At 42.7% G+C, this 19,233-nt stretch overlaps 2 protein-coding genes across 6 annotated transcripts in view; one reads left to right on the forward strand and one right to left on the reverse strand.

The window, feature by feature from the left end:
• LOC133141886 (E3 ubiquitin-protein ligase KCMF1-like) overlaps window positions 1-9,741 on the reverse strand; it is a 15,963-nt gene extending 6,222 nt beyond the window's left edge. The window contains exons 1-3 of one of the 2 annotated variants that reach the window (XM_061262695.1): window positions 9,616-9,741; window positions 3,390-3,557; window positions 1,638-1,777 (exon numbers count right to left, since the gene is read on the reverse strand). In XM_061262695.1, coding sequence (XP_061118679.1) covers window positions 1,638-1,777; window positions 3,390-3,420 — 171 coding nt within the window. In that variant the 5' untranslated portion in view covers window positions 3,421-3,557; window positions 9,616-9,741. Of the gene's footprint in view, window positions 1-1,637; window positions 1,778-3,389; window positions 3,558-8,194; window positions 8,444-9,615 lie in introns of those variants that run through there. The other variant, XM_061262694.1, reaches the window with a different exon arrangement.
• Window positions 9,614-18,778, forward strand: skp2 (S-phase kinase-associated protein 2, E3 ubiquitin protein ligase). 4 transcript variants are annotated; one of them, XM_061262690.1, is made up of 10 exons: window positions 9,614-9,637; window positions 11,078-11,312; window positions 11,745-11,856; window positions 12,437-12,580; window positions 12,989-13,123; window positions 13,404-13,502; window positions 14,424-14,551; window positions 15,237-15,288; window positions 15,782-15,889; window positions 17,485-18,778. In XM_061262690.1, the coding sequence occupies exons 1-10, from the start codon at window positions 9,629-9,631 to the stop codon at window positions 17,684-17,686; spliced, it is 1,224 nt and encodes a 407-aa protein (XP_061118674.1). In that variant the 5' UTR covers window positions 9,614-9,628; the 3' UTR covers window positions 17,687-18,778. The 4 variants fall into 4 exon arrangements, with proteins under 4 accessions (XP_061118674.1, XP_061118675.1, XP_061118677.1 ...); XM_061262691.1 differs by lacking the exon at window positions 9,614-9,637 and adding an exon at window positions 9,653-9,975; XM_061262693.1 differs by lacking the exon at window positions 9,614-9,637 and adding an exon at window positions 9,653-9,885.
• Window positions 18,779-19,233: the final 455 nt, after the last annotated feature.

Genomic DNA, 19,233 nt, shown 5'->3' on the forward strand with positions numbered 1-19,233 from the left:
CCAAACAGCTCTACAACCAAAGAGCAAAGTTAATAGTTGGGGATTGTCTTGAAATCTGATCGCCTGAGATTATTAAATGGTAAATGGTTGGCATTTATATAGCGCCTTTATCCAAAGTGCTGTACAATTGATGCTTCTCATTCACCCATTCATACACACTCACACACCGACGGCGATTGGCTGCCATGCAGGGTGCCGACCAGCTCGTCAGGAGCATTTGGGGGTTAGGTGTCTTGCTCAGGGACACTTCGACACAGCCCGGGCGCGGGATCGAACCGGCAACCCTCCGACTGCCAGACGACTGCTCTTACTGCCTGAGCCATGTCGCCCACATATTAGTCCCTTCTGTAGGGGGGATTAGTATGGGGGGGTCCCAGACTGCCAAAACCCCTGGGGCCAACTGCACCAGCTGGACATAAAAAGTTGGTCTTAACTGTTAAATCAGTCGTAGCAAAGCCTGTCGCACCATCCAAAAATACAACAATGTTGTGCGAATATTGTCAAGCAGTGTGCGTTGCTTGGCTACAAAATAGTTACTTCTACTGTTTTATTTGTTGACATTAATCGTGTCCCCTGAAGTATTCTGAAAAGCATAATTTACTATAAAATTTTAGTGCTGCTATATGCTATATATATATATATATATATATATATATATATATACACACACACTTTCCAGGGTAAGTCACAGAGCAGGACAAACTGAGTGTTCTGGATAGGTTCACAGAGTAAAACCCACTACCCAAAGGTGGAAGATGAACCAAATCCGCTGTTCCAGATTTTACTCTCTGAACTTCTACAGCTAACTGGGTTTTCCTGCTTTGCTAATGTTATCTCATGTCTGAATGCTCGCAGATTTTGCAACCTATAAAGGATATGCGCTATATTCAGATGTTGTTGTTGCTGTTGCTTTTAATTTAGCAAAGATCTTTAACAAGGTGAATATTCTGAGGTGTAGAATTTACACCCTGACATAACGCTACACCCAGTTGGTAGAACAGGTGTATTTTTTAAGTCTGAATTTGTGCACGGTCTACGTTGGCCATAATGTTAAGACCAGGCCAGGCATATGGACAGGTGCATCTGGCCCCAAGTCAGCATTCTGATGGGACTGCAGAACTTCAAGCACACAACTACCTAAATTCACAGAAAGTAAATGACTGGCAAAAGGTTGCAGTAAATCCAACATTTTCTTTACAGTTATACACATGAATATATCACATCTGAGGTTGGTTTCATCAATACAGTATAAGCTTAGCCCTGGACTGGAGTTTTGTATGGAGAATCTGCATTCAAAACTGAATTTGGCCCCTGAATAGAACTGGGTAAATTTTGTAAATTGTTTTGGATTCAAATACTTTTCTGTGTTCCACTGATCTTGAACAACTAAGATGACCAGAAGGTGGGGTCCACACGTTTTAAGAGTATTTAAAATGTTCCAATACATGAGACAAGCTCACTGAAGCATAGAAAAGCATTTGAATCCAAAACAATTAGGTATTTGACCCAGGTCTGCCCCTGGAGAAAGAGCGGGGCAACTCGCTTCAGACACTTTCTAGGCCCGAGGCCTCACCACGGACCCGTGAAAATGGCCCCTCAGCTCAGGAGACAGGTGCAGGGGTCCAGGAGGTACTCACCACCTCTGTGGAGGTCTCTGCGTGTTCTGAAGTGACATGTTCTTGTAGAGACGTTTCCGTGTAGCCCATTTTCCCACAGTAGGGACACGTGAAGGACTGAGGCTGTTCTACCGAGAAGGCCTCCCCACCGTAATACAAGTCTGCAGGGGAAGGAGAGAGCATAGCATCACGCCTTCCACAGACAAGCTTTAAATACACACTAAACTCTCGGAAGAGAGGGCTATTTGGAATGTTTGTTTATTTTTTATTCCAAGTCAGTGTTCTAAATCTCCATTGTTTTGTTACATCAGCATTAGAATTCTAGAACTCCCATTGTTTCGTTACATCAGCATTAGAATTCTAGAACTCCCATTGTTTTGTTACATCAGCATTAGAATGCTCAGTAAAGATGCCTGTGATAACAGACCTTAAATACAGAGACCCCCCACTTCTGCCCAAAGCTGAAATATTATGTACAATATGGAGTCCTGGAAAATCATTCCTTGTATTCATCATTCACTAAGCATAAGCTGGCAGTAAGGCCTTGCAGTAGTGCTGCCTGTTTGTCAGGCAAAATGGGGCCCAATTCAAAGAGACCTGCTCATGGTACAATCACTATTTGCCAGTGAGTTTACCAATCAGTACTGGAAACCTAATTAACAGCAATTTAGTTGGACAACACAATGAAATTCAGAGAGAAAAAAAACAACTCTTCAAAGGGTTAAACCTTACACTGGGAGAAAGCCATTTCAGTCACTACCCTACCCACATCTCTGGGACATCACAGTAGAGTCCATTATATACTAGTGAAACTATTCTCGCTTTAATTTGGTAATAACACGCAACAGGTAAGGTATTCCAATGTAATTAACATGATTATGACCTATTGTTACCACTTTACATGGTTTATGCCTACTAAAAAATTAGAACCTGGTTACTAAATGATTACAATTATTACTTTGAATGGAAACAATAGTTCTACGACAGATCTTGGGAGATTATATAACGACTTAAATTTAGTAAATAACGTTACCAAACATTTACATTGTAAACACATAGTTAGGGGACTAGTGTTGCCAAATCCCCTTATTTGGACTGAACCACAGCAAAAAAATAGTTACACTGTGCTGAGATAGCAAGGCACAAACAACTCTTCAGCCTTTTTCCAGTCTCCTAGCAACACACTCTGGTACAGCCCCTCCCACCTGCTTCCTCCACCAATTTCCAGTAGGTAAGGAAAACGGCTCTGTTCCTGCATGGGGTACTTATCAAAATCTACCCTGGTTAATATACACTGCAAGGGGTACTTACCAACATCTACCCTGCTTAATATACACTGCATGGGATACTTACTGAAATCTACCCTGCTTAATATACACTTCATGAGGTACTTACCGAAATCTACCCTGCTTAATATACACTTCATGGGGTACTTACCAAAATATACCCTGGTTAATATACACTGCATGGGGTACTTACCAAAATCTACCCTGCTTAATATACACTGCATGGGGTACTTACTGAAATCTACCCTGCTTAATATACACTTCATGAGGTACTTACCGAAATCTACCCTGCTTAATATACACTTCATGGGATACTTACCGAAATATACCCTGGTTAATATACACTGCATGGGGTACTTACCCAAATCTACCCTGCTTAATATACACTGCATGGGGTACTTACTGAAATCTACCCTGCTTAATATACACTGCATGGGGTACTTACCGAAATCTACCCTGGTTAATATACACTGCATGGGGTACTTACCGAAATCTACCCTGGTTAATATACACTGCATGGGGTGTTCTGTTGTGTGTCTGGTTGTGGTGGCACCACTCTCGTAGCAGGATGCACACAGGTCGTAGTCGTAGCAAATTAAACACTTGTATCTGCGTCCTCTGAAGTTTCCTTTTAAACACGCGTCACAGCTGACACCTAGCAGGAAGGCAGAGGGGAAGAGATGTCAGTGAGACGCACATCCACAACCTCGGGGTGATCTCAGACGTGTGTGTGCACTTAAATACACACACTGTATTAGCTGTGTAACAGGGATCATCAAATCACGGTCCTCGAGGGCCGAGAACTGCCAGGTTTCCATCCTCCTTTACCCGGGAGTCAGGAGTGAAGACAGTCTGGCCAACCAGTAGCACTAATCTTTTGGTTAATTACCCCGGAGAAAAGAAAGCCAGGGCAGGATTGGGATTTGAGGTTCAAATTTGATGATCCGTGCTTTGGAGTAAAGGCATACAGCAGAAACTCAGACATGCCTTGGAAACGGGGTCGATTGTGCCTCTGAAAACAATGCCCAAATTAAACTACACGCACACCTCTTTGCTTGTGACAGAGGAATCATACAAGCCTTAAGACACGTCCCCTTTATAGAGACCTGCGTGACTGCAAACAAGGACCTTTTACCTGACCCTTCTTGGCCGTTTCTTCAGCAATAGTACTAAGACACGCCCCTTTCTGGTCTCTACGGCGTTCTCAGGGTTCATCATAGGAAAGTGTGACATTTAGACATCATACGCACCCTTTGTGCATCAGAGATTAAAACTATATATATAACCATATACACCCATTTGGCTCGCTGGACAGTTCATAACCAAGGTATACACTAAGTGACCACTTTATTAGGTATTCATTAGACTTGGTACTTATTGGCCTTTGTCCACAGAACTACTGCTCACTGGTTGTTTTTTGCACCATCAACTCTAGAGACTCATGTGAGTGAAAATGACAGGAGATTAGCAGTTAGGCCGACTCAGATCATATAAATGGTTTTATAAGACGTGAAGTGCAAACTGAATTAAAATTGAAGCTAATATGTTTATTTATTTATTTTTTTAAAGATAATTACACATTTAAACAACCTGTCATTGCTCCATTCTCCGCTTCTGTATGTCACACACTAATGCACACTGTCCCACTGCATTCCGCCAGCTGTCCACTCCTGTCAGGATTCTACAGGACAAGCGTGTGCCTGGTGCCTGCAGCCTGGGAGCTAGGGCTACGCGATATAGCTATCAGGGTAGCCTACATCAAAAAAAATAAAAATTGCGCAATAACAACTATCGCTGGCAGGTGACGGTAGGTTTCACTTCCTGTTTTAGTCTTTAATCATACTTCATACAGTAACTCATCTCCAAACTTCAGTGAAATGCTTCCGGGGGAGAAAAAACATGACTTATCTATACAATGTTGGTTAACTTGCCTATCAGTTTTGAAAAACACATTGCTTACGTTTTCGTTCTTTATCCTTGTAGTAATATTTTTATCTACTGCATGGAAACAGCATGGCCCTGTCACCCAGCCCTACTGGGAACCCACAGGCCAGGCGAGACACTGTAGAGAGACCGTCACCCACCCTCCTTGGGAAACACAGTGGCCAATTACAGTACATTCCATCTACAGGGCAGCCAATCAGCACAGGCAGAGCCTGAGGGGGAATATCACAGTTCTGGGAAAGATGAGTGAGTGTGGCTGCTTGCCCTTTAACAGTGATATGGGTGTAATTTCACACTGCCCTCTCACCTGTACAGTAACTTCCACTGAGAAATTATCTTCTGATACCATCTGCCAATGTCCCGTGCCTTAGGCACCTGATGCCCACTGCCATTGTGCTGTGCCTTAGGCACCTGATGCCCACTGCCATTGTGCCGTGCCTTAGGCACCTGATGCCCACTGCCATTGTGCACCAGACTCCTTTGTTCCAAATGCAAAGCATTCCAACAAGCTCAAGGGACGTTCCACAAAACAGAGAGATATACAAATAACTGATCTCGGACTGGTAATGCTGGATTTTAGCTTGTTGTAGAAATAATAATAATAATAATAATACTAATAATAATATAGGCTATATCAGATCCACTGGAAATTCCAATTTGTCTCACTGAATAACGTCTCCATTCAGATCCAACGATTTCTCTAATTGGCATTGGCTGAGGCGGTAAGGGCAGTCATCTGGCAGTCGGAGGGTCGGCGGTTCGATCCTGCACTGGGTGTGTTGAAGTTTCCCTGAGCAAGACACATAACCCCCAAATGCCCCTGACAAGCTGAGGTGCCTTGCATGGTAGCCAATCGTTGTTGGTGTGTGTGTGAATGAGAACGATCCATTGTACAGCGCTTTGGATAAAGGTGTTATATACCAACCATAAATTGCTCTATTACCAGGTCTACAACATGTTCACTTCACATCAGCTGCCATTTCAATGTGTAACTTACTATCCGGCTAACCTGCACTTATGAGTATACAGTATGTGTAACACTCTCTGGCTAACCTGCACTTATGGGTAAACAGTATGTGTAACACTCTCTGGCTAACCTGCACTTATCGGTATACAGCATGCACATTAGCTGTGGCATTACCTAGATAGATCATTCTTAAGGATATTGCACTATTTCAGTGTTGGAAACCAAGTACTGAATATTTTCAACAACTGTCCATCAATAACTTGCATTAATAAACTGATTTCACATGTCACTTTTCCATAAGGAATAAAATTGCTAAATGAAGCCGTGTCTCATCAGCGTTGGGAAACAGCTTACAATGTATGCATGTCAGGCATTTCCTTCAACACACTCCAGCTGGCAAAGTTCACTTTAAGGTGACTTGCAATAATAATTACACAATGCAATAACGTGTTGTAAAACTCATTCTAACACACAGGTCCACTGATCACTACTGTACACAGTAAACAACAACTGTCTGCATAACAGTCCCAGTGTGTGCAACTATTACAGTGTTTTTTTAACTGATGTACAGGGTATCAGAAAGAGCACAACGCAAGGCATTTTTTCACATCCATTGTGCACTATAACTCTCTTGACCCACAAAGATAACCCCTGACCCAGAAGCAGTCTGACCACTGCCTCACCAAAAATCCATTAGGTCCACAGTCCAGTACATCCACACACTCCCAAATGATTTAAACACGTTCATTTCTGAAACCTGTAGCAATAATCTACAAAAAGAGTAACACAACGATCAACATGGGCACCTACGGTCACGAGTGTCTTTCAAAGTGCAGAATGAACGTGTTTATTTTCTCCTGGGCAACAAGTCTGTTTACTGTGGGAAACCCCTTTCCACTCACAAATGCCGTCGAGATGACAAGGCTGGATGAGCCGAAAGGCCTGCCCCAATTACGCATTCTTGTGTTATTATGTAAAAGTCGTATTATAAAACACGTTGTATTTCATTGTACAGAAACTTCTACGTTGAATTTCAATTAGTAACATTTCACAGTCAGTTAAAATTAAGATTTCTGGTTTAGGTAGAACATGTTTTGCTTTTTGTTAACTTTGCAAGCATTAGCTAGCTAGCTAGCTCGCTCGCTAACCATTACTATAGCTAGCGTTAGCCAGGCTAGTCGATAACTTAACTATCCACACTTGCTTGTCCACACTAGCCAACTCTCCCGGTCTGTCAGCTGGCTAGCTGTAACTCGTTAAGTTACCGCCAGCCAACGTTACTACTAGCTACAGTAAAACTAAACGAGCAAGCAAAATAGGTAGGCTAACCAACCAAAAATAACTAATAAACTGTCACTCTCAAACTTGATATGCAGGTAACGTTAGCTATATTGCCGAAGAACATTGCTTGATCATAAACCAGCAAGTTAGCAACAACTTTAAATGCTGAGCTAGATAGTTATTATAACAGCTAACGCGTGTTCGCAAAGATCTGTAAATTTGCAAGCAAACTGACCTAACCTTAACGTTAGGCTATAAATGAAACTATCACATAAAAAGGTCGCTGTTGGCAGCTAGCTAAGTTACTTGGCTAAACTAGGCGTCTAGCTGGGAAGTTGTAGTTGGCTTCTGGTAAGTAAGAGATCCAATTTAAGAATCAGACATTAAAGCCAAGTTAAACACACAAATCTTACTAGTCAGCGAGATAACTAGATTAGCTGACCTTTACATACTTCGTTTTCGGCTACCGACATGCTACTAGTACAATCAGTTTTGGGGGAATGTTAAGTTAGCTTGCCAATGCCTGTTTTGAAAGTAGGCCTCTCAGGGCCTCATCCTTGCCACGGCCACTTTGATGACAGTGCATTCACCCCAATGACCGTATCTTGTGGAGCTCTGGAAATCAACAAATGAACCGAAACAACAACTCGAAACCGGGAGCGATGTTCTTCCAAAAGGCAAAAGTTTGGGGGCGCCTGCCCCACGCCCATGTACTACCATCTAACCAACTGGCTTGCTTGCTAGCTAGCTATGGTAACGTTAGCTAGCCGAATATAGCAAGCTAGCTATGCCGTCAAGGGCCATTCCCGAAGGTTAACGTTACCGAGTTAGGTCTTGCACCAATTTGACAGCCAGGGTTCAGTGAAATAGGGGGTTAGTTAACCAAGCAGTTCATACGCAAGGTACGTTAGGTACCTCCTTTCAGCCAGCACTGAGGGGCTGGGAAAAGGTGGCAAAATTTCATGGCCGCCGCCATAATGAGCCTCATCCAATGTATTTCGATATAAAACATGGCAACGCTCGGGTACGGCTACCAGCTACCGTCTTATTTAGCCTCCTTTCTTGTCACAGAGACCAGTTTAATCTACATGTAACCTTACCTTCATGTCGGGACATCCTACAAGCGCTGACACAGCCCACTCCTCGGGCTCCCGATCACGGAACACACAAAACGATGCCGCTTTTAGGTAAACCCGGGGCTCGCTCTCCCGTCTACTTTCTCATGAAGATGAACCCGGAGCCTAGCACTTCTCCGCTTCCCCTCGCCGTCTTTGACTAGCTAGCGAAGTGCTGGTGGAAAACACTAGAGGGAGTAGCTCAAAACGTCGTTCGTCTGTGATCGAAGGCCACAGATTCAATGTTTCGTCACGCTACCTCAGAGTTTCAATAGTTTATTTCTTGAAATCTCTTCTGTAATTTTCGGCCATATGCCATAGTAAAACGTGTAATTTCAACACAAACACATTATGTTCCACTTCTTTGTATATAGGCCTAGGCTATCTCATATTATTGTCATGGTGATTATGAACTACAAAAGTGACTGTGAATATAATTTCTGAGAAGAACTTGCATGTGTTACTGCAGTCATATTAAGCAGGCCCGACATATAGTTGTAAATCTACGTTCTAATTCTTGCTGTGGGCTGTGAAATCAGTGACTAAAAAAAAAAGAAAAAAGTCCTGCCTTCAGTTCAAATAATTGTATATTATTTTATCTTCAGTAAAACATTAATACAATATTCTACATAACAGTGGAATTAACTTGTATTTCAGTGCAGAATTCATAGTTTAGGCTATGGTAATAAGAACATTTTAATTAGGCCTTCATGTGAGTTATTCATAACCTCACGAAACAACACTAATTCTGAATAATATTTACATAGTGAAAGGAACAATAATGTCACCACGTATTCCTTTCTGCCACTTCATGATAAATTCCAACCTGCACGGTTTTTTTTAATTTTTTAATTTTTCAACGTGCACGGTTGTGAAGACTACAATCATGGGACTACAATCGGACCGAATTTACTTCATCGGATTGCATTACAACATGTTTATCTTGTAATTTCTACCACCATCTTCGGTGAAGCGAGAGACAGTCTGACGTCTGGTAGATAATCTCCGGTTAAATTTTCCGTAAAATTATATCAAAATAAAAAGCGCGAGAATGCGCCTAAGTATTACTCATTTGAAACTACCGGCTAAGCTTAATTAGCTATATTTACGCGATACTAATTAAGTTCTAAATTACCCGATGATTTAGCATGTCCATTTTGGAATGTTACTTTTATTTTTATAATGTTATATATTGTACAATAATTAGTAAAGTAAATTCTACATTTCAATCAAGTCAATAAAGTAATAAATCATTCATACGATTAAAATATATTAATTTAATCGGCTATATAGGCTATGTGTGCCAAAACATGCATAGACGATCATTTTAAATTGTATAAACTGGTACTGGCCTTAAACATTGTCTCAATTTGAGTAACATACACTTTTAATTTGAAAGACTTAACTCGGAAGTCTCCAATGCTGGGGGTACGTGCGCGCCTGGGACTCAAATCCGTAGAGTAGGCATGCTGTTTGTCGCCCTCATACAGTTCTTTGGTCGTGCTGAAGCAAAAACGCGCCTTCTGCTCCAGCCAGCTGATAAAAAAATTAAATTAAACCGGCATCAAGAGGAAAGCCGGGCAACCTGGGATTTGGTTTTGATGCATTAACTAAATACATAGCTACCTGTTTAAGCGTTTTAAATCTTGTAAACGGCTGGGATTACCAGGTGAGCGGTAGGTAGTTTGCTTGAACTCAAGCCTTGGTTATAACACCTATCGAGTTGACTTCGCGATTGTTTGGCGTAAACTCAAGCAGAACTAAATGTAAGTAAAATTCGCTATCTAACGTTAGCCAACTAACTAGTTTATAAATTACTGCCAAAAAGATGAGGTTGGTGGTTAGCTAGCTACGTATTTTAGTAGCACAGCGCAATCATCAACTCTTGGAAAATAACATTCAAAAGAAACTCTCTTAGACTCTTAACACTCAAGTGTAAGAAGTGGCTAAGTTCGTTTACTTGGTAAATTATGTAATGGTAGGCAACAAACTTGCTAATTAGCAATGCTAATAACAGGAACAACAGGGAAGTAACGCTATCTAACTTGGTGGCAACTTAATTAAGGCGGTAAGTTGGTTCCCTCGCTAGTTGATCATCAAGTATGAATTACCAGTAACTTAACTAAGTTAGCTTTCGAGCCAATTTGCAAGCCAATGTAGGGGGGAATTAGAAACGTTCTTGTGTGCACGCTGTGAGTTCGTACCAGACTAGAAAGTTTAATGCTGTTTGTTGGCACTACCAGACTAACCAGAACCTCCAAAGAGATGGCTACTGTGCCCCTACGTCGCAGAATGTGATCAGCCTGGGTTCCCTATGAAGACAATGTTGCTGGAATTCGCTAACGTTACGCAAAGAAATCAGTAGTTCTAGTAGCTATGCGTTTTTACGGAAAAGTCAAAGTATGGCTGATCTCAATCTTATTCACAGTAGCTGAAATGTTTTGACAACCGTTTCATTTTGCCCCCAAAATGAATTTAAAAAATGAATATCAGATTGAGTAAGGAAAACCCATTGTGTGTCGACATTGTTGTGTATTGTTTGTCTATTATTTTGTTACTCATGGTTGTACCCAGCCCAGGAAATGCAGATTAAGAATAGCGTTGGTTAATTCTGATCTAATACCGTAACGTGTATCTCATGGCAACATTTAGGTTAAGCATTTTCTATGGTCCCTGAAAAATACGTGAATACTCTCTTTTCCTGATCAGTACTGGTTTCACCGTTTGCATGGCATGCCAGATTGTATTCTGTACATCCAGCAGGAGTATTTGATTCATGTTTGTGTGCTCTCATTTTAAATTACATTTTGAATTGCATGAGAGGACTCATGACTTAATGTATTTCTTGTCTGGAATGGGCCCCTCCAGAAGCAGACATATCTGACTGAAAATCACGAAGGCTCCATGTTGACTCTGTCGCAAAAATGCAACTCGAAAAAGAGGGCGTCCTTTCAGGAGGGCGTGGATTATGAAAACACCCCTCAGGGTCTCATCCAGCAGTGGTCACCCCCTCACAAGCTGCCCTGTGTCCCTGCGAAGGACAAGGAGAATGAGGCGCACTTTGTCCTGGCCAAAAGGCCGCGGCGACGGAAAGAGCCCACAGGTGAGTTGGAGTTGTGTGCAGTTGTGCGTGAGACCTATGGTAGAATGTAAAATTGGAATAGTAGGAGATAAAATGGGTCGCACATGCGTGTCATTTTAAGCGCTTGTCCCATCTAAACACTTCAACACAACTTATGGCACGTAATAAATGTTGTAAGCATGTTTGTTAAATGCACCAATATTCATTTGTTTTAAGGAAGTATTTTCCTTTTACTTCATGACACAATGGTGTCATGGTGGCACAATTCTATAATAGCAAGAGGTTATTATTCCCATAGGAGAGGGGGCATTAACAAGGCGTTGCTGCAAAACAGCATGCATGCTCAGTCAACTTACCCTGTATAAATAAAGGTTAATAAATAAATAATGTGCTAAATTCAGAGTGTATGAGCATCGGTTAATGTACCTGACAGTTTCCCTATCTCCGTCATAGGCCTGTCCTGGGATAGTCTCCCTGACGAACTCCTGTTAGGGATCCTTTCCTGCCTCCCACTGCAGGACCTCTTGGCCACGTCTCGAGTCTGCAAACGGTGGCACCGCTTGGCGTGAGTGTGCCCAAACCAATGTCTTTATTACCAGGTGTCCTGAGGCAGGACTTCATATGCATCTCCCATGTTCATATGGAATTATCACTAATATGAAAATGTTTATACATATTTATTCAGTTGAACAGCCTGGTTTCATTCGGACCATATTGATCTTAAACGGGTATTTTGAAACGGGGATTATCATGATGAGCTGCTGTCTCAGAAAAAATAGGTTCTTGTGCTCGTCTCCGTAAAGAGTCATACATTTTTGGACCGAACGCTCACCACACACCAGTTGAGGTGGAGAGGGAGAGAATGTTGTAAGTGTAAAACTCCCAGATTTAACAAATTTTTTTCCCCATCAAAGAACCATTGAGCTACAGAGACACATTTTTTGGAACCCTTTCTTCTGAGCATGGAGCTAAACCTGACTACTGACCCAGCTTTGTAGAATACCCCTGGGTCTGAACAGTCCTGGATCAAATACGTTCAAATACTTTTCTGTGCTTGGTTGATCTTGCCTGGTGCAATTGAGCCAACCAAGAGGACCAGAAGGCTGGTTTTGCACTTTTTGATGTCTGTCTGTCTGTCTCTGTAGGTTTGACGAGTCTCTGTGGCACAGTGTGGACCTCTCGGGGAAGGTCCAGGTGGATGTGGCCTTGCAGCAGGTGCTGTCTGTCGGGGCGGTGGGGTTGCGCTGCCCCCGGTCCTGCATCACAGAGTCCTTCTTCCTCAAAGCACGGTGAGTCACAGTGAGACGCTGTGTGTGTGTGTGCGCAGTGCAGCTACAACACGTCCTGCTGTGTGAGTGTGTGTGTGCGTGCGTGCGTGCGTGTGTGTGTGCGTGTGTGTGTGTAGTGCAGCTACAGTAAATCCTGTGTGTGAGAGAGCTGAGCTGAGCTTGTGTGTGTGTGTGTGTGTGTGTGTGTTCTGTAACGGACACCTGTGTGTGTTCTGTAACGGACACCTGTGTGTGTTCTGTAACGGACACCTGTGTGTGTTCTGTAACGGACATCTGTTCTTGCTCTGTTCAGGTGTCTGAGGTGTTCTGTAATGGATGCCTGTTCTTGCTCTGCCCAGGTGTCTGAGGTGTTCTGTAACGGACGCCTGTGTGTTTTCTGTAACGGACATCTGTTCTTGCTCTGTTCAGGTGTCTGAGGGTGCAGCACCTGGATCTGTCCAGCTGCACTGTGAGCCCCCTGGTGCTGGAGGACCTCCTCTCCCACTGCCGGCAGCTCCGGGATCTCAGCCTGGAGGGCCTGCTGCTCTCAGACAGCATCCTACAGTGAGTGGCTGTTTCAGCTTTTTCATGGAATATAAGCACTCCCATCTATTCTACTCTATCCCATCTCTTATATTCTGCTTTACAGTGAAGTGTTTCGTTTTCCCTTCTCAATCAAACATGACCCCTACATGACCCCTGGTTTGATAATTCCCGGTATTGCTGTCTTTTGGTGTTGTATCGTACTCTGACTCAGTGAAAGGAGTGAGTCATTATTGGAGATGAGGCGGGTGGAGGCTGGATGTCCGTGTCTGACCTGTCTGTCCTGGGCTCGTTCCTGCAGGTCTCTCTCCCGGAACGCTCGGCTGGTGCGGCTGAATCTGTGCGGCTGCTCGGGAATCTCAGCCCAACCTCTGCGCGAGATGCTGCAGGGCTGCGCCAGGTATGACCAGGGACCCCGCAGGGACCTCACAGGGACCCCGCAGGGTCTCACAGGGCTGCGTCAGGTATGCCCAGGGACCCGCAGGTACGCCCAGGGACCCGCAGGTACGCCCAGGGACCCACATGGACTCCCAGGGACCCCCAGAGACCCGCAGGGCTGCGTCAGGTATGCCCTGGGATCCGCGGGTATGCCCTGGGATCCGCGGGTACGCCCAGGTACACGCGGGGACCCGCAGGTACGCCCAGGGACCCGCAGGGACCCCCAGAGACCTGCAGGGACCCCCAGAGACCCACAGGGCTGCGCCAGGTACGCCCAGAGACCCCCAGAGACCTGCAGGGCTGCGTTAGGTATGCCCAGGGACCCGCAGGGACCCCCAGGGACCCGCAGGTACACCCAGGGACCAGCAGAGACCCCCAGGGACACCTTTTCAGATTCTGGTCTTTGAAATGTTCAAAAACCAAGAAAACAGAGATCATTCTTTCCCTGGGATTCATGACGAAAACTCAACACTGATATAACTACAGTCCCACTTTGCAAGAAAAGATAAACGGCTTTTTGTAACGTTGTGTGACTTCACAAAGGTCTATTGGTAGTAATATGGATATTATAGTAGTAGTAATATGGAGTAATATTGGTGGCCTAACCACTACGCTGGTTAAGGTAAATGACTGGGACACGCAAGGTCGGTGGTTCTAATCCCGGTGTAGCCACAATAAAATCCACACAGCCGTTGGGCCCTTGAGCAAGGCCCAGGAGGATTGTCTCCTGCTTAGTCTAATCAACTGTACGACGCTCTGGATAAGAGCGTCTGCCAAATGCCAATAATGTAATGTAATGTAATGTAATTATGGTGTTGATGTATTGGGCTGACAAAATGATATTGCTTTGTTCTTTTGTGATGGTTTTCCTGTGCGTCCGCAGGCTGGAGGAGCTGAACGTGTCTTGGTGCGACTTCGACAGCAGTCACGTGAAGGCTGTTGTTGAACACATTACCTCCAGTGTCGTCCAGCTGAACATCAGTGGCTACAGGCAGAATTTCACAATGGAAGGCGAGTGTGAACACCACCAACTCCGAAAAGGGCTTGTAATTTGTAACTTGGCGATATAGCCGAAATCTTCCTGATATAGGTCATTTCATATCTTGATAACATGCTATATCATGAGATATATATATATGTTTATGTATATGTGTATGTGTATATATATGTATATGTATAATTGTATGTATATGAATATATATATATATATATATATATATATATATATATATAGTTTTCTGGTAATTCAATAAATAAATAGTATATAAAAACAACCAAATGATAAAGCCTATATTTGTATACTCCTGTGTGAATTCCAAATGAAAAGTTTCAAGTTTCAAGTGAAAATACAATAGAAACTACAGAAGCCTACAATATGAAAATTTTAAATATCAAAGGTAAACCTAAAACAGTTTCAAGTATAGCAGCAATTAGGGCTGGGCTATATGGACAAAATATTTGACTAAATACCTCAATATTGATATTGTGACAATTTTGACTAAGTGGATAAAGGCCAATAATAGAACAGTCTCTAAGTTCAGAAAATGACATCAGTTTACTGTAATGAAGCCTTTAAAATCAGGAAAAGACTAAACTTATGCCATATCACGATATTAATATATCATCAATATATTGCCCAGCCCTGACTTGTAATCCCATTGAAGTTTGAAATGCCAATTCTCTTCCCTCTCATCAGATGTGAAAGCGCTGGTGGAGCGATGTCCAAACCTCACACACCTAGATCTAAGGTGAGGAACAATGTGTGAACTGCAACGTACATCTGGAGATCTGTAGCGGGGATGTGCAGTATCTGTTTCTGATCAAGCAACAACCTACTGACATCTGTGTTTGCAGAAGCACCTATACCTGGAAGTTATTTAAGCAACAGAAAATGCCTAATGTACCCTAAATCTACATTACACTACTAAAATTGGCTTTTCCTTTATGTACACAACTTCCTATTTACGCTCTGCCCACTTCATGGTTTCTGTTGTGGAATACAGATAATTGTATTGGCTGAACGGATGGAAACAATTCCTGAATAACTCTTTTAACCCTTTTAGTCCCACGCCCAATATGAAGTGGATCCAACCAAATCCTAAGGGCTTTTTGCTTTGGTTGAACCAATTGAGAAAGTTGGGCACAATTAGGGCTCAAAACAATAGTATAGCAGTTATTTTGATATGTGGCACTCTTTGGACTGAAAGGGTTAGTAACTACGTTAATAATTTGTCTGGGCAGTGATAGCGTTCAGGTGACGGTGGAAAGCTTTCCCATCCTGCAGCAGCTCTCCTCCCTCAAGCACCTGAGCCTGAGTCGCTGTTACCAGATCCAGCCCGCGACACTGATGTGAGTAAACGCCCGCTGGCCGTCTCTGTTCTCCCTCTCCTTCATGACAAACCAGGGAAATAACATTGAACAGTTCACACGTGGCCAAAGTGCAGATTCTCAGCTTTTATTAAAGGTACAATCGGTAAGATTTCTGTTAAAACATTGTTACAAGACTAAATCCCTTCCTCTCATTGAAAAAGGCTCACTGTCTCACTCTCTGCCTGTGTCCTTAAATTCGGGTTTCAAAATATGCAGTTGATGGGCCGGCACTCTTAACAACATTGTATAACTGTACAATAATTCAAGCTCATTGGTTGAAAATTAGTTCTAATTGCCACAGCCAGTGGCATTTCAACATCAGCCCGTTCACAGAGAAGGGGGAAGGATAAACAGTATTGTGGTTTGAGCGTATTTGTTGCTGCAATTCCTATCTTGAGCGCTGGAAGTCTGAAATGACCTATTGTACCTTTAATGTGTATTTTTATATGTTTTGGTGCACCATGTAAATGGTAAATGGTTGGCATTTATATAGCGCCTTTATCCAAAGCGCTGTACAATTGATGCTTCTCATTCACCCATTCATACACACACTCACACCAACGGCGATTGGCTGCCATGCAAGGCACCGACCAGCTCGTCAGGAGTATTTGGGGGTTAGGTATCTTGCTCAGGGACACTTCGACACAGCCCGGGCGGGGGATCGAACCGGCAACCCTCCGACTGCCAGACGACTGCTCTTACATGTCGCCCCTTTTACAGCACTTTTTATGCATAGCCCCAATTCAGTGTTTGAGACAAATAAACATAATGTTGAATAAAATAGTTGTGTTCTGTATTTGGTTGCGTATTCTTTGTTTGCAAAGACTTCCTGAAATCTGTGACCTATCAACATCAACAGAGTCTGGATATCTTATTTTCAGGTTGTCCTACAAGTGATACTAAAACCTCTTTGCATTTTCAATGGATCTATGGGAATTGGGGGGTGCAGGGTCTGACTATATTTAAAACCGTAAATGACACCAATACAGGATGGATCACATTTGTTGGCTAAATTATTTTAAGTCATCAAGGGTCTGAGGTATCAAACCAGCCTCAAACCATTTTGCTGCTGCCAGATATGCTACAGACACTACAAGGGTTGTTTCTCCTGACTCATTTTCTTGTTGAGCTCAATGGAGAAACAACCCTTGATGTATCTACTATATATCTACTGGCAGCATGGCTAACGATTTAGCCAACAAATGCATTCCATACTGTACCAGCGGAATTTACAGCGGAATTGCATTCCATCCCCCTGTTCCCATAGAAATCCATTAAAATTCTAATAATTACTACAAACCAGAATGTTATAAAACTACTCTTTAATAAAAGCTGAGAATATGCACTTTGACCATGTATGAATTGTTTGATGAGAAGCAGAGGAAATAAAACATTAATCTGAAAAGGGCAAGGTGTGTACAAACCTTTCACTGGCACTGTATGTGCCATTTTATTCAGGAAGCTCTGGCATAATCTGGAATATTATTACTGTACTTTAGTGAATAATAACTTAATAGTTTACTGTATGCTGAATTTGGAGCTATATTGTTCCCTCTCTCTCTGCACTGGTGCAGTGGGCTGGAGAAGCTTCCGGAGCTGAAGACCCTGGAGGTGTTTGGGCTGGTGCAGGACTCATACCTGCCCGTGCTGAAGGAGACGCTCCCCCGAGTGCACATCAACACCTGCTGCTTCTCCAGCGTGGCCCGGCCCACCCCCGCGGGCTGCAGGGACCGCAGCATGTGGGGGGCCACCTGCCGGCTGGCCTTCAGGCCCTAACCTTCGGCCCCTGTAGCCTGGCCTTCAGGCCCTAACGTTCGGCCCCTGTAGCCTGGTCACAGAAATGAACAAGACCTCCTTTTCCTAAGAGCGGAGATTCCTTCCCAAATGTCTAATGTTTCGTTCTGTTCAAGTCGTTTTTGTTCATGTCCGATGTGTTTTAAATATTAGTGTTGGCAATAAGCCACAATGACCCAAGTTTTTACATTTTCAGGAAGTCATGGCAGTTTTTGTACCATTTCCTCTGTAAAACAGGATGCTGGATTATCTGGGCTCCGATGGCCAGCTTTTGATTCCTTAGCATCCATTGTATCCAACATTCCAAAGAAAGATTTGTTTTGATAATTTGATAGTGAACGATGATAATTTTATGTGCAGGATATGCAACATTTATCCTGCCATTCTTCTGAAGGACATTAACATCTTGTTTCGTTCCTTCAGATAGACATTTTGTAAAGTTTGTGTACAGCTGCACTGAGCTAGCTAACACTAGGTAGTTTTCATTCTAGGTCATGCTTGATTGTATAAAGTATGTGATAATGAAAGTATATCTTCTGGAACCCTTAATTGGTGTGTGGGCAATGTTTAGTAATTTTGTATATTGACACACTGCCCCATTATGTCCAACTGGAAAGTGGTACTAAATTCCCTGAATCATTGTTACACTAATGGCTGGAGTTTTAGCTAACCGTTAAAGACTGCAGAATACTGTGGTCTCTGTTTTACTGATGAGTCTAGATTTACGATTACACTGAATTATAAATGGCATCATTGGCTCATCTTTTAAACTCAATCTATTAAATTGGGTTATTTTACTGATATTTTAACCATGGTTTTGCCAGGTTTAGCTGCATTTCATGCAGCTGGCTAAAAGGGAGGGAAGTGTTTCTCACATCAAGCAATGAACTGCCATAATAGGCAAATAAAGGGATCACTTGGTTAAGTTTCATTTCCAAAGCAAGTTACAATTTAACAAACTAGTATTGTTTTGTAAATTCAACATCCTTATGGGAAATAATGCTGCTGTGAATAGTAGGTTTACAAATGTCATGTTGAAACTGTTATGTGACAAATAAAAGTTCTTTTTTAGCATTTCTTGTTGCAGTGGAATAACTGGGGTTTGGCTATTTAATGGAAACGGAAGTGAATTTGAACAAACCAAACAAGGATCGTTGTTGAATCTGTGCATTAAACATAAAATATCTAAGGAGCATACAAACTATTTCCTTAATTTAACCCATTTAAGAGTAGTTTGTTTTTGGAGTGTTTCAGAATGGTTTCACCAATGTATAATTGACAAAGGCAAGGAGAACACTGAAATCGTTGCTTTCACTATCTCAGGGTAAGCTTTAACCCTTTGAAGAGTAGATTTATTTTGTATTAATCTGCAGTCCATCTTGTAGAACTGCATGTCTAATGCTGGTTGTTACATCAGCATTAGACATGCAGTTAAGAACATTCTAATAGCAGATTTTGTGATCTTACAGCTCTATGCTTTAATGTACCTGCACTAATCACACCCACCAGACTAATCTCTCAGTCTATGT

This window comes from Conger conger, chromosome 12 (genome assembly GCF_963514075.1).
Source record: "Conger conger chromosome 12, fConCon1.1, whole genome shotgun sequence".
NCBI lineage: Eukaryota > Metazoa > Chordata > Actinopteri > Anguilliformes > Congridae > Conger > Conger conger.

Coding starts and splice junctions, on each gene's coding strand:
- skp2 (XM_061262690.1), top strand. Junction 11,857..12,436: donor AAACGGTGGCACCGCTTGGC/GTGAGTGTGCCC, acceptor CTGTCTCTGTAG/GTTTGACGAGTCTCTGTGGC. Junction 13,503..14,423: donor ATGCTGCAGGGCTGCGCCAG/GTATGACCAGGG, acceptor GTGCGTCCGCAG/GCTGGAGGAGCTGAACGTGT.